General features: G+C 49.0%; 1 protein-coding gene and 2 non-coding genes across 6 annotated transcripts in view; all 3 read right to left on the bottom strand.

Moving 5' to 3' along the window:
* The window catches only part of VAC14 (VAC14 component of PIKFYVE complex), a 115,316-nt gene that overhangs the window by 83,447 nt on the left and 16,756 nt on the right, over nucleotides 1-15,113 (bottom strand). For 2 of the 4 annotated variants that reach the window (XM_038008282.2, XM_038008284.2), the window contains exons 4-11: nucleotides 14,799-14,861; nucleotides 14,136-14,243; nucleotides 13,462-13,571; nucleotides 13,051-13,157; nucleotides 11,892-12,026; nucleotides 10,813-10,962; nucleotides 9,110-9,163; nucleotides 1,385-1,448 (exon numbers count right to left, since the gene is read on the bottom strand). In XM_038008282.2, the coding sequence (XP_037864210.2) occupies nucleotides 1,385-1,448; nucleotides 9,110-9,163; nucleotides 10,813-10,962; nucleotides 11,892-12,026; nucleotides 13,051-13,157; nucleotides 13,462-13,571; nucleotides 14,136-14,243; nucleotides 14,799-14,861 (791 nt within the window). The remainder of the gene's footprint in view (nucleotides 1-1,384; nucleotides 1,449-9,109; nucleotides 9,164-10,812; nucleotides 10,963-11,891; nucleotides 12,027-13,050; nucleotides 13,158-13,461; nucleotides 13,572-14,135; nucleotides 14,244-14,798; nucleotides 14,862-15,113) is intronic. The other 2 variants (XM_038008283.2, XM_007993691.3) reach the window with 1 other exon arrangement.
* On the bottom strand, nucleotides 8,542-8,612 carry TRNAG-GCC (transfer RNA glycine (anticodon GCC)). Its single transcript has one exon. It is a non-coding gene; the product is annotated as a tRNA-Gly (tRNA).
* Nucleotides 9,361-9,431, bottom strand: TRNAG-GCC (transfer RNA glycine (anticodon GCC)). Its single transcript has one exon. It is a non-coding gene; the product is annotated as a tRNA-Gly (tRNA).

Genomic DNA, 15,113 nt, shown 5'->3' with positions numbered 1-15,113 from the left:
TGAGCACAGGCAGGTGCACTGGAACGCGTGACAACGTGAACACGAGAGAATGGTGACATTCACTGATCTGTTCCATCCATGCAGGGGCTCATAGGGGCACATTTCATCACCAGCTGCACCTGCATGCTTGGAAAACATGCTCAGGGTGCCGAGGGATGAGGATAAGTTCACAAATGGTATCGACGAGGGAAGAACCCTAGCTAGGGGTCTGTGGGGAGAAGCTCTTGGGGGAGAGTGCACCTTTTCTCTTCATGAGTGACTGGCTCTCCCAGGGCCCAGGTTCACCGTCAAGTTCAGGGGAAAGAAACCCCTATATAAGACCCACCATCCACTCTAGCCCCAGAGATGCCAATGTCACCCAAAGAAAAAGTGACATGGGGCAAGTCCAGGGGACTAAGACCAGGGCGGAACTGTGACAGTGCCTTCCCCGGGGAGTCCCTTCACCTTGCAGGGAGTATGGAGGGAGCTGCAAGGAAGAGTTATTTTGCTGCCTGGCCTGCACTGCCCCCATGTGGAAGACTGCGCCATTACAGCTGACCTGGGCGCACAGGGACAACAGCTCCTGGGGCCTGTGATTTATCCTTAATCTTGGATGTGATTAATGACGGCCCATGCTCCAGGCTGTCCTTGAACAGACTTTCCCTTGTCGGTCTTGTTGGCCCCACAGCATCCTGGACAAACAGACGGTGCTGAGTCAAGGCAACTGTAAGTGTCTCACTGCAGTCACCGGTATTAGCTGTACTTTTATTATTACAACTTGCGTTTCTTGCGTTTATTGACCTCCAATAGCTTACATTTTTTTTAATATTTAAAAATAAGTAAGAACAATCCATTTTCTTTCATTCTTTCATTCTTTTTTTTTTTTTTTTTTCCAGACATGGTCTCATTCTTATCCAGGATAGAGTACAGTGGTGTGATCTCAGCTCACTTCAACCTCTGCCCTGCTCTGGCTCAAGTGATCCTCCCACCTCAGCCTCCCCAACTAGCTCGAACCACAGGCACACACCACCATGCCCAGCTAATTTTTTGTATTTTCAGTAAAAACAGGGTCTCGCCATATTGCCCAGACTGGTCTTGAACTCCCGAGCTCAAGCGATCTGCCTACCTTGGCCTCCCGAAGTGCTGGGATTAGAGGCGTAAGCCATCACGCCTGGCCCCCAATGGCTTCTAATCCACCTTATCTATCCATCAAGCCTGGGTGGGGTGGGCTTGCTCAGTGTCCTTCAGATTCCCTCATCAATTAACTTTTTTGTGTACGAGGGTGTCCCAAAAGCAGCAGCCGTGAGTAGGGTTTGCCTTGGGCCATTGCTGTAGTCTCCTGCATCCAGGAAAGATCTAGGTCACTTGCTTTCCACAAACTCTCTGGCTGAAACAAGCCACTTACCTGGCTGCAGTGAAGACACTGATGCTGCTACTGAAGCTGGAGTCACAGGAACCATCCGGACCTCCTGGGAGAGGAAGAGGAACGAGGGGTCATGAAAGGCTGTCGGGTCTCTTGAATAAACAAGACCCCTGTGACAAGCACACACAGAACTCTCCAGAGCCCCATACCTTGATTCAGGCTCTTCAAAAGGACCATGGCTCTGGAGCCCTGAGAACCCAATGCCCAGTCATTCTCGATAGTCCCCAAGCTTGTAAGATTGTAGTCACAGTGATCTCACAAGGAGGGGACACCAGTGCTGAACACATCTGGCAAATCTCAGAAATGACAGATACCCAGTGTCCTTAGCTATCAGGAAAAGGCAAATCAAAACCACAAGATACTACTGTACACCCATCAGGATGGCTAAAAGACAGACAATAGCAAGTGTTGATGAGGATGTGGAGAAACTGGAACCCTCGTACATCGCTGGTGGGAATGTAAAGTGGTGCAAACTGCTTTGGAGAACAGTCTGGCCATTCCTCCAAAGGCTAAACATAGAGTCACCACATGACTCAACAGCTCCACTCCTATGTATATACCAAAGAGAAATGAAAACTTATGGCCACATGAAACCTTGTACATCAATCATGTTCACATCAGCATTATCTACAATAGCCGAAAAGTAGAAGCAACCCAAATGTCTATCAACAGATGGATGGATAAATGTGTGGTACAGCCATACAATGGACTATTATTTGGCAATAAAAAGGGATGAAGTACTGATGTATGCCATAACATGAATGAACTTTAAAAACATTGTGTTAAGTGAAAGAAGCCAATCATAAAAGACTACATATTGCACGATTCCCTTTCTCGAAAGTGTTTAGAACAGGCAACAGAAAGTGGACTGGAGGTTGCCTAGGACTGGAGGAGATGGGGGAACAGGGTATAATGGCTAAGGGATTCTTTCAAGGGCACGGAAAATATTCTAAAATTGATTGTGGTGACGGTTACATAACCCTGTGAATCTACAAAAGTCACTGAATTGTATACTTGATGTTGGGTGAATTGTGTGGTACATGAATTCTCTCTCAATAAAGGGCTTAAAAAATGACTTTGGGGGAAAGGACTGTGACAGTACTGTGTCTGTGCCTGAGTCTTCCTCCAAGTGGCCAACTCAATACCTGTCATTAGTATTTAACTTACCGTCATATAACCCAGGGTAGAAAAGCATCTACCTGGCATTGACTACTTATATTTCTAAGTTAAGGAATAACCTTTAAATGCCAACCTTTTTCTTTTGGCATCTAATCAAGTTTCTTAAAGAGCCAATATGTTCTAGATCTGGAAAGCTGCTGGTAGGGTCCTGTTCCGCCTTCAGCCCCCATCTAGGCACTGGCCACAGCCCTCACTGCACTGAGGAGGGAAGAGGGGGCTGGTAGTCCTGCAGTTCCAGACTCCTGATACTATTTTGTAGTTGTGAAATAATTTTAGATGTACAAAAAAGTTGCAAAAAGAGTAAAGAATTCTTTTTATACCTTTCAGCTAGCTGTCCCTAATGCTAACATTGTACATACTCATAGTTCAATTATCTTTTTTTTTTTTTTTTTTTGAGATAGAGTCTCGGTTGCCCAGGCTGCAGTGTAGCGGCAAGACGTTGGCTCGCTGCAATCTTTGCCTCCTGCGCTCAAGAGATTGCGCCTACCTCGGCTTCCAGGGTAGCTGGGACTGTAGGCACGCAGCATCAAGCCCGGATAATTTTTTTTTGTATTTTCAGTAGAGATGGGGTTTTGCCATGTTACCCAGGCTGGTTTCAAACTCCTGGGTTCAAGTGATCCACCCACCTCAGCCTCCCAAAGTGCTGGGATTACAGGCGTGAGCCACTGCGCCTGGCCTCATAGTTCAATGATCAAAACCAGAAGATTAACATCGATACAATACCATTAACTAAACAATTACTCTAAGTTGAACATCACGAGTTTTTCCATTCCTGGCCTTTTGTTCCTGGATCTCACACTGCATTTAGCTAAACTGTCTTCTTCGTCTCCTCCAATCTGTGACAGTCCCTCAATCTGTGTGTCTTTCATAAACTTGACACTTTTGAAGCACTGGTCACTCTGCAGAATGTCTCTCCGTTTGGGTTGGTCTCACGTTTTCTCATGAGTAGGGAGTTGCGCATCTTTGGAGGGATGTCACGGAAGTTCCGTGCCTCAGTGCACCCTATCGGGGGCACGTGTTGTCTGTTAGCCTCGTTACTGGTGATGTTAACCTCATTGCCTGATGCAGACTGCTGCGTTTCTCCCCTGTAAGGTTACTGTTTTTCTGTTTGTAATTAATAAACATCTTGGGGGAAAATACTTGAGATTAGACAAATATTCTGTTTTCCCTCAAACATGTCCCCAGTGACTGACCGCAGCACTCAGGGCTGGAGCTTGCCTATTACAAATATGACGGCGGAATTTGCCTGATGGTGATTTCTGTCGTCCTTTTTCCTACATTACTGACTGGAATTTTCTTTTTCTCTTTCTCCCCCTCTCCCCTCCCTCCCTTTTTTTTTTTTTTTGACACAGTTTGACTCTGTCACCCAGGATGAAGTGTAATGGCATGATCTTGGCTCACTGCAACCTTCGCCTCCTGGGTTCAAATGATTCTCATGCCTCAGCCTCCCAAGTAGCTGAGATTACAATCGCGCGCCACCATGCCCGGCTAATTTTTTTTTTGTATTATTAGTAGAGACTGGGTTTCACCATGTTGGCCAGGATGGTGTCAAACTCCTGACCTCAAGTGATCCACCCACCTCGGCCTCTGAAAGTGATGGGATTACAGGCGTGAGCCACCATGCCCAGCGTATTGACTGACGTTTTCTGTAAGGAACAGCTGTCCCTTCTCCATCACTAATTAATTCAATTATTTATGTCATTATGGACTCCCGGATATTGATGTTATTCTGTGGATTATAAATCAAAACGATCATTATTTATATTATTGTTCTAATGACACCAGGCTTGGCCTCTTAAAAGTTTTAAATTATACAAGTAAAATATATCCTCATTCTAAAATTTTCAAACACAAAGCAAAACCTCTTTCTGTCCTTAATCTTTAATCTTACTTTTCTCTACCTACAGGTCACTGCTCCCCGGGGTAGGCAAGTCTCCTGTGCTGGCTTGTGCTGTCCTACTTCTTATTTTGTAAACATAAATGGGATGACAGTGTATTTTCTGCAACTTGTAGTTTTCACTCTGTCCTATGGCTTAGAGCAGTGCTATTCGAGGTGCGGGCCACAGACCTTTTCTCCTAGTAAAGGGGGCCTTTATTTCCATGTCCATACTGCCGCCTGTCCCCTGTAGACCCAGGATGCAGCTCAGAGGGGACAAGGGCAGCCGTGGCAGGGGACTGGACCCGCTGAGATGCTCGTCCTCCTAGTGCCAAGGCCCAGGCAGCCTGGGGTCTGTCTGCTAGACCAGGGCCTGGGGAAAGGTGAGGAAAAGCTGGGGAAAGCTGGGGAGGATAGACTGGAACAGTAGCCACGACTCCACGCCCCTGGAGGGCATCTTTTAGAAATATCCACATTTATAGATGAAATAATGTGGCATCAGAAATTGGCCTCAAATTAATTTCGATTGTCTCCTGATTTTCACTCTTACATCTCTCCTGTGCTTCCATGCAGGGTGGGACTCCTGAGGGGAGGGATGGGCACTTCTTATTTTAATAGGTATTATCCTATAGGAAGGTTCTACCAATGTATATGTATTTCCAAATCGGAAGAGCAGTCACCTCTTCTAAAGCCTCACACAGGAATATTAGTATCTTTTTTTTTTTTTTTTTTTTTTGAGACGGAGTCTCGCTCTGTCGCCAGGCTGGAGTGCAGTGGCGCCATCTCAGCTCACTGCAACCTCCACCTCCTGAGTTCAAGTAATTCTCCTGCCTCAGCCTCCCGAGTAGCTGGGACTACATGCACCCGCCACTATGCCTGGCTAATTTTTTGTATTTTTAGTAGAGACGGAGTTTCACCATATTGGCCAGGATGGTCCCGATCTCCTGACCTCATGACCCACCCACCTCGGCCTCCCAAAGTGATTGGTAATCTTTTACGTTTGCCAACTGGATGAGTAAAAAAGATACCTTTCTTTTCTTTTCTTTCTTTTTTTTTTTTGAGACGGAGTCTCACTCTGTTGCCCAGACTGGAGTGCAGTGGTGTGATCTTGGCTCACTGCAACCTTCGCCCTCCGAGTTCAAGCGATTCTCCTGCCTCAGCCTCCCGAGTAGCTGGCATCATAGGTGCCTGCCACCGCGCCCAGCTAATTTTTTGTATTTTTTGTATTTTTTAGTAGAGACGGGGTTTCACCATCTTGGCCAGGCTGGTCTTGAACTCCTGACCTTGTGATCCACCTACCTCGGCCTCCCAAAGTGCTGGGATTACAGTGTGAGCCACTGCGCCTGGCTGATACCTTGCTTTTCTTTGCAATTCTCTAATTCCCACTCAAACGGAGCATCTTTTGTTGCCCTTATGTATGAATTCCCTCCTCAGAGAACTGCAGCCTAACACGGTGCTTGTGGGGAGAGACTCTGCAGCCTTTTGGCCTGGGTTTGGGCCCTAACTCCCCCTACCTTCTAGCTGTCTGACCTTGGGCAAGTCACTTGACTTTGCTTCCCTTTCTTCACCTGCACAAAGGGGTAATGACAGTACCTATGCCGTAAGCTTGCTATGACAATGAAAGAGCTAACGTTTGTTAGGTGTTTAAAATAACACCCGCCATATCGTAAGAGCCACGGTAGCATTTTTATTTTGTTTTTTAGAAATGGGGTCTCATTCTCTCCGCTCAGGCTACAGTGGCGTGATCATGGCTCACTGCAGCCTCAAGCTCCTGGGCTCAGGAGATCCTCCTGCCTCAGCCTCCCAAGTAGTTGGGACTAAAGGTATGTGCCACCTCGCCCAGCTAATTTTTTAAAATTACTATTTTTGTAGGGACAGGGTCTCTCACTTTGTTGCCCAGGCTGGTCTCGAACTCCTGGCTTTAAGCAATCCTCCTGCCTCAACCTCCCAAAGTATTGGGATTACAGGCATGAGCCGCAGCACCTGGCCCATTTGTTACATAAAAGATTAATGGCCCTGTCATGGACTTTCACGTTTTTCTTCCATTTTTTTCTTCTGACTTAAAGGAGCTCTTTCTTGTGTTTGGATACTAACTCTTTAATGACAAAATACATTGCAAATATATTCTCCTAGTCTGGGTCTTGCCTTGTAACTTTTAACCTTCTTTCAGTTACACCAATTTTGTGTTGTTTTGAGATGGGGTCTCACTATATTGCCCAGGCTGGACTCAAATTCCTAGGCTCAAGGTATCCTTCTGCCTCAGCAACCTGAGTAGCTGGGATTAAAGATACGTACCACCACACCAGCTTCAGCTTTTAATTTAGATATGGGTGTTTCAATCTTTTTTTTTTTGAGACGGAGTCTTCCTCTGTCACCCAGGCTGGAGTGCAGTGGCACAATCTCGGCTCACTGCAAGCTCCGCCTCCCAGGTTCTCGCCATTCTCCTGCCTCAGCCTCCCGAGTAGCTAGGAACATCAGGCGCCCACCATCACGCCCGGCTAATATTTTTGTATTTTTAGTAGAGACGAGGTTTCACCGTGTTAGCCAGGATGGTCTCAATCTCCTGACCTTGTGATCCACCCTCCTCGGCCTCCCAAAGTGCTGGGATTACAGGTGTGAGCCACTGCGCCCGGCTGTTTTTTTTTTTTTTTTTTAAATAATTTTTGCTTGTGGTCCTTGTTTAAAAAATTCTACCAGGTTTTTTTATTTTTGAGATGGAATCTTGCTCTGTTGCCCAGGCTGCAATGGTGTGATCTCGGCTCACTGTAGCCTCCACCTTCCAGGTTCAAGCAATTCTCCTGCCTCAGCCTCCCAAGTAGCTGGGACTACAGGCGTGCACCACCATGCCTGGCTAATTTTTTGTTTTAGTAGAGATGGGGTTTCACCATGCAGGCCAGGCTGGTCTCGAACTCCTGACCTCGTGATCTGCCCACGTTGGCCTCCCAAAGTGCTGGGATTACAGGCGTGAGCCACCGTGTCCGGCCCCTAATTTTTGTATTTTTAGTAGAGATGGGGTTTCACCATGTTGGCCAGGCTGGTCTCGAACTCTTGACCTCAAAGGATCCGCCTGCCTCGGCCTCCCAAAGTCCTGGGATTACAGGCATGAGTCACCGTGCCCAGCCATAAACATGTATTAAAACAACCACTGAAGCACCTGTTAGTGTTTGTCATGTGCTAAGTGATTTACATGCAAAAATTTTGTCTGAAACACACAACCATAGTATAGATTAGGTATTACCATTGTTACCCTGCTTAACGAATAAGAAATCTGAGGCTTAGAAAGGGCAAGCAGCTGTCTGAGGGGAACAGATATAAAGTCAGCAGGACTCATAGGCAGGTTGTTCAGACCCCAGAATCTCTGCTGCCATTCCTGAGACAACCAGGACACGTCCTAGAGAGGACCAGGCTGGACACGCTAAGTGCCCTAAGAACTCAGAACCAGGGAAAGAGCACTGTGCTATGGATGGCCCCAAGTGGCAGGCCAAGGCGGAGTCGGAGTAAGTGAAGAGGCACAGATGAGGGGCTGCCTGACTGGAAGTCCTGTGGTTAGAGGAGGAGGGAGAAGATCCAGAGGGTGGGGCAGGGGTGCAAACGTGCACACACACAAAGGTTCTTGCCCAGAGGTGTGCCATGAGGAATGTGGTGCTGTCCCGGATCAGCACAAGTAAACAAGGAAGGCCAGGCAGGAGGTCCTATCTCCAGCCAGGTGGAACAGGGTGGGAACAGAGGGAGCAGAGAGAGAAGAGTGAGCAGGAGAGGCTGTGATGAACCTGTCCCTCACCAGCAAAGCCATCTCTGTCTTGTGGCTGGTGGGGACTTTCTCCTGGGCACCTTGGTAAGAGACTAGTGATTAGTTAGTTACAAGCTAAGCTGGGCTGAGAGTGGATGTAAAGGCCCCAAATTAGCTGTTACCTTCTCTGGGAACTAGTACAAAGTGAGCTTTTCATCTGCTGAAATGCTGTTTATGAGGCAGTAAAATCCAGAGCCAAGAGGCATGAATGTATCCTGGTTAGCGTAATACTCTCCCGGGCAAGCAGCTGTGTGAAAAAATGCTCAGGAAAACCATCTAAAAAGGTAGACATGCTGCATTGGCCAGGAATCGAACCCGGGCCTCCCGCGTGGCAGGCGAGAATTCTACCACTGAACCACCAATGCTCCAGCTGGCAGAGATGTTTTTAGTTGAGGCCACGACCCACAGGATGGAGTGGTTCCTTTCCAGCGGGCTTGACTTCTTGCCACATAAGCAGAAAGGTGGCAGGGGCTGTTGGGTTCTAATTTAAAGGAATAGGCACTGATTTTTTTTTTTTTTCTAAATTCAGATATAATTCATATAAGATTTCACATAACAAAAAATTCACCATTTTCCAGTGTTCAACTAGGTATAGCACATTTACGAAGCTGTGTACCCATCACCTCTATTAAATTCTAGAACATCTCCATCACCCCAAAAAGAAACCAGGCATCTGTGAGTAGCCAGTCCCAATTTTCCTTTTCTTCAAACCCAGGCAACTGTTACTCTACCTTCTGACTATGGATTAAGAGGCACTGTGAACTTCAAAAAGAGCAGAAGGTGAACCTGTGTAAGTTCTATGATCTTAACTATGTATATATACTAAAAACTGGAAAAAATACGTCAAAATTTGAATACTCACTGCCTGTTGGGGATAGTCTTGTTTCTTTGCATTTTTCTCTCCTTTCCAAATTTTCTAAAATGAGAATTAGAAAACAAAAATCAAACACTCATATTTCAGTGAGAGGTCATAAAATATGTATCCCGGAGTCTTCCAGTTTCTCCCAGTAAAAAAGCTCCTCCCTTTGAAGGCCTGCACTAGCTTCTCTCTCCAAGTTAACTTACTTCTCCAAGTTTTCTTTTTCCAGGAGCTGCCAAAAAGCTTGCAGCTACTGCATTGGCCGGGAATCGAACCCGGGCCTCCCGCGTGGCAGGCGAGAATTCTACCACTGAACCACCAATGCTCCAGCTGAGTGCTGTTCTGCCTCCAGCTGTTTTGTTGCTCTAGCTCACAGTTGTGCTGGCACAGCTGTAACCTGACACCTGAGATGGGTCCAGCATGGACAGCTGCTGGATTTTACCAGCCAAACCCACGGGAGGAGGTGGGGCATGCATGCCTGACATTCTGCTCAGCTGTACAAAAGAAAAGTACATGAATGGCAATGGGAGAATTCTCAGCAATTCTTTTGGCTCCTGTGGGCAGGTTCCAGACCTTACTCTGTTATCCTTAAAGATCTGAGTAGGTTATACCTCAGTTTATTCTCTGGCTGCTTTGGCAAAGGAGGACATCACCCCAAAGCTGATCAGTGACCTCTTGGTGAGGACAGAGACCCAAGAAATATGAAAGCATCAGGGTTCCAGATAACATTTGGAGTCAAATTCCAGATGCCAGTCGGCATAAATGTGTTTTTGTTTTGTTTTGTTTTGAGACAGGGTGTTTCTCTGTTGCCTGGGTTGGAACACAGTGGTGTGATCATAGCTCACTGCAACCTCTGCCTCCTGGGCTCCTAGGCTCAAGTGATCCTCCCACTTCAGCCTCCTGAGGAGCTGGGACTATAGGCACGCACCACCACACCCAGCTAATTTCTGTAATTTTTTGTTTTTTAGAGATGGGGTTTTGCCATGTTGCCCAGGCTGGTCTCAAACTCCTGAGTTTATGCAGATTGCCTCAGACTCCCAAAGTACTGGGATTACCCAGCCTAGTCATAAATGCGGTTTCTTATAATGTGGTTTTCTTTACCTTACAGGTAAACAAGAAAATTATGTTAGAGGAGTCTGAAAGGAGAGCAGAGCAATTTCACTTTTTAAAGGCACTTATTTGGGCAATAGAATTTTCAAGTACAGAATCAATCGAAGCTAGAGCTTTCTTAACCCTCCCACCCTGAGAATGACCCGCATGGTAAAGGCAGCCAGGCTTCTGGCTGGCTGGATGTCTACGGCCAAGAATCAAGTGCTGAATCCTGGTACTCCTCCCATGCTTCAAACCTTCCTGCCCCGAAAACTATTTCCTATAGCCGAACACAGGAAAAAGATGAAGGAAAGGCTTCATGGTCTTTGAGGCAGTAAGGGTTAAGATCATCGCTAGAGACAGCCTGCCTGGGTTCCAATCCGGTTCCAGCCTTCATTAGCTGCGTGTGTGTGGCCATGCTGCTCAGCTTCCCTGTGTCCTGTCTGCAGAATGGGGGAGAACCACCGCTGCCACTGCGCTGGGTTGCTGCTACAATTATGTGAGTGACATATTGAATATGTCCTGGTTGCTTAAGTGAGGCTCCAAGGCAAGTCCCATGAATTCTGGCTTCCCGGGCCCCCAACAGGAGGTGAGGGGTAGGGGCGGAGTCTACTCACCACTGGCTGTACCCTCCTGCTTTGTCAGGGCATCGTCAGGGGCGGGCTCTGCCTGCCTCTGCCCGGGTCTCGGCTCATCCGGCTCATCGTCCTCGGGGGTGACCAGCTTCATCAGGCTCTGGTTGCACACGTTGGCCACCTCTTTGATGCCTGAGTCCACTGATGTAAGGAGTGTCATCTGGTTTGGATGCCTGTCCCTCCAAACCTCTTACTGAAATGCGATTCTCAGTGTTGGAGGAGAGGCCTGGTGGGAGTAGTTTGGGTCATGGGGGTGGATCCCTCATGAATGGCTTGGTGCCCTCCCCATGGTACTGAGTGAGTTGGGTGGGTTCTCCCTCTATTATTATTCGTGTGGGGGCTGGTTCTTTCAAAGAGCCTCCCACCCCTCTTGCTCCCGCTCTTGCCATGTGACCTGCTGGCTTCCCCTTCGCCTCTGCCATGACTAAAAGCTTCCTGAGGCCTCACCAGAAGCCAAGCATATGCTGGCACCATGCCTCCTGTACAGTCTGCAGAACCAGGAGCTGAAGGAACCCCTTTTCTTTATAAATTACCCAGCCTCAGGTATTCCTTTATAGCAACACAAAATGGGTTAATATAGAGTGGTCCCAGCCAGAGGTGGCTTCTCTGAACCTGGTATTCCTAGTCTGGAGCTCAGTCGTCTCAGGGCTACATTAGGCACACAGGCTGTCTGAACTGAGTCCCTGCTCTCCTTGCCACGCTGGTGCCCCTGTGAAATGTGCCTATTTCTTCTCTTAGGACCTCTTCCTAAACCCTCCCACCAACAGGATTTCCCCAGCCCAAGGTTGGGCAGTGTGAGCTCAGAGGGTTGGAACTTTGGGGCTCGGAAAAGCTGCTCCAGATCTGCAAGTAACCAGGCAAGGTGTGGGGACAGCCAGCATCAACCCCAGGTCTCCGGCTTTCTCAATCCATGTTTGGCTCCACTTCTTTTTCCCAAGCTGCTAGGGACTATGGAAGTGTGATGGATCCTAAGAGAGCCCCCAGCCCCCAGTGCAGGGTCCCTCAACTTCATAATCCCTTTGGGGCTTCTCTCAATTCTTCTCTCCCAGAGCAAAGGATACTTTTCTTGCGGTCATCATAGGCCAGGCAGGGCAAGACAGCGGTCAGGATCCCAGAGGAGTAGGGCAGCATGACGCGGCCCGCCAGCTGGATGAACTCCCGCATCCAGCACATGGCTGTCAGCTGGATGAGGTCATCTGGAAGGGGAATCAGGGGGTTCAGAGGGGCCAGCACGCGCAACCCGAGTGCTCCCTCCCACTGACCATACACATGGGATGGGGCTGGCGGCCCGTGGAACCCAAGTGCTTGACGGCTTCCAGCCTCGCCAATGCTCTACTGCCCGTGTGCTTTGCCTTCCGAAGGTGGAGACACAGGCTGGGACGGAGCTACAATCCTGTGCTAGACTGTAAGGGCAGTCGCCTCCCTGACCCTCTGCACTGGGACTCTGCTCCTCCTCTCATCAAGAAGTGGAATTAACTTCTCCATCCCTTGAATCTGGGCTGGCCTTGCTTCTTTGGCCAATGGGACGTGGTGGAAGAGATGATGTGGCTGGTTCAAGCCTAGGCCTCAACAGGCCTTGTTCACTTCTACTGTCTGTCTTGGAATCCCACTGATGCCATATGAGCATGCCCAGGCTAGCCTGCTGGATGATGAGACACGTGCTGTCCCCATGATCCCAGCATACCATGAGCCAGACAACTGCCAGACATGAGCGAGGCCACGGTGGCCCATTCACTCCAGCAACCCTAGAGTTAATAGCAGGTACTTGATTGAGCCCAGCCAAGCCTGGCCCAGGTGAGTGGAACCACCCAGGTGACCCACAGACACATGGTAAGTGACTGTTGTTTTAGGGAATGACGTTTTGCGGTGGTTTGATACTCAGCAGAAGTGAACAGATACATAATCCCAAGCTCCAAGCATTTCAAGTCTCAGGGCTAAGGCCAAGTTCACCAGCAAGGAAACCTCCAGATCTTACTCCACAGAGGCCACACACACCAGGTGAAAGGACCTCTGTGCCTCTGTGGTGACAGAACCCAGACCTCCCTCTGAGAGACCTGGCGCTCCACCTCTCCCAGGGCCTGCTGTCACACTGGCTAACACTCTTTCTAGGAATCTCTCCTACCCCCTCACTGAAGCTGAGATGGTGAAAGGTGCTTCTGCGGAGGTGGCAGTGGCAGTGGCAATGGCAGCCGTGGCTGTGGGCCCTCCCCCTACACTCACCCGTGGTCTGGCAGTGGATCACCAGGATGTTGGCCATCTCAGCAAACTTCACACTGGAGGGGTTCTTCTTAATTTCTTTTAAGAATTCTCCAAGAACAACCTCACACCTATAAACAAGAACAGGAAAGTGGAAACAGTGAGAGTCAGCCAGGGCTGGAGAAGCCTCAACTAGCCCCATTTCCGTGCTGGGTCAGCCACCCAGAGGGCAGCTTGGCTTCTGGACTTGTCATGTGATCATTTTCAGATGCTGGGGGTTGATGGGCTCTTGGCTCCTCGAAGCGGGAAGCACAAGAGCCAGGAAAAAGCGCTAACTTCCTGCCCTCCTGCTGCTGGCTGTCTGTGGGCATCAAGTGCACGGGCACAGCCGGGGGTGGCAGCAGGTAGCAGCTTCCTGCCCCTCACTCCACTCACATTTTGCGAATCTCTTTGCCATTGTCGCCCAGGATCTGGAAGAGTCCATCCAGGATCTCCGGCAGGTAATCCAGCAGGTTAATGTCTGGCACCGACTCCAGAACCAGGATCTGACCAGGGGAAGGAAACAGAAAGGGAAGTCACACTAGCTCCAGAACCCTGTCTCCCGCTCACCAAGCCTCTGGGACTGGGCCGTGGGAAGGGGACCCTGCTGAGACCGCATTGCCCTGCAGTGCAGGCATCCCATGGGGGAGGAGGGTGCTGGCAGGGACAGCCAACATTTTTTGTTAAATGTGCAGGAGAATGGTAATTTGACTCTAAGGAAATTCGGATGCCCAGGGGAGAAGGGGATGGATGTGGAAGGACAGACAAGGCTAGAAAAAGTGAGATTGCTGAAAGTAGCACTGCTGGCTTTAAAGAGAAACCCGGGTGTTTTCTGGGACAAGGAAAGAACTGAACCCCCTTCAGAGACAACAAGAACCAGACCCCTTTAGGGCCACCATGGTGGGTTTCGGGGGCAAAGCTGAATAAGGCGTTTTTGAATTATCAGGTGTTAATGGCTGTTCGAGGGAGAGCATGGAGGGTTCCTATAGCCAAAGGACCTGACAAGAGTGTGCTAGCGAGCAGATTTTCCAAACTGGAGGCTGGAGAAACAGTGTCCGGTCAGGCCTTACCCAGGAGATGATGAACTGCCGGGCATACTGGTTGTTGGAGTAAATCCTCTCTCGCAACAAGGGGATGAAGCTCACCAGGTCAAACTTGTTGCTCTCAGTCACAATGTCCTGTGGATCGGAGGAAAGTGAGCTGCCGAGAGCCTGAGACCAGGGCTGCCTGACCTCGCTGAATCACTGGCCCAGGGCTGGCTCCAGCACTCAGGCGGCCACCGAGGAAAACGGCAGATTCCGAGCTAGGCCTAAGAGGTCTCTGGAATATTCATCCTGTCCCAGTCCATGGGACATGCAAAATGGGTAGATTGAAAGCAGGAATCAAAGTAGAGAGAACCAAGTGAATGGCAAGACCCTACTCTCTGTGGTCTGGATGGAATGCCCAGGCCCCTGCTCTCAGAGCCAGGGTGGTGTGGAAAGTGACAGGCAAGCTTCTTTGCTTTAGGTGGTGGCAACAAAAGGGGACATTTCAGGTGATGGCACAGTTCTGTATTTGATAGTGGTGATCGAGCTCTATACTCTTGTCATAGAACTGCGCACCAGGGAGTACATGTAAATTTAAAATATATTTTAAATTCAAGAAGAACATTTCCAATGACAGAATTTCTAAGCTGTACAGACAGATGGCAGAAATAGATTATAGAAATAAAAGTGGGGACGAAGTACAAATACCTTTAAAAGGCGGTCTAGGAGCTCAGATCCACTTTTCACATTGGGGTCTGGGTCGGCCGCCAGCTGCAAGAGGCACAGAGAGGGGAGGGACACAGAGGCAAGGGTCACGGTCCGATGCAACACCAGGGATTTCCTGCAAACCCGCAGCCGGGGCCTTGGTGCAGCCCAGAACATCCAGCAGGCCCCCCTCTCAGCGAACACATTTGAGAAGGGCTGGGAAAGTGGGAGTGGGGACAGTGGAGTCGGCCGATGAGCAGATTCAGGAAATACCCTTCTGTTCAGGGACTTCTCCTATGACCCGCTGGGGTTCCTGTT

The sequence above is a fragment of the Chlorocebus sabaeus genome, chromosome 5 (genome assembly GCF_047675955.1).
Source record: "Chlorocebus sabaeus isolate Y175 chromosome 5, mChlSab1.0.hap1, whole genome shotgun sequence".
In the NCBI taxonomy this organism is placed as follows: Eukaryota; Metazoa; Chordata; class Mammalia; order Primates; family Cercopithecidae; genus Chlorocebus; species Chlorocebus sabaeus.
Note: the sequence above shows the minus strand (reverse complement) of the source record. Positions and strands in the feature narration are given on the sequence as shown.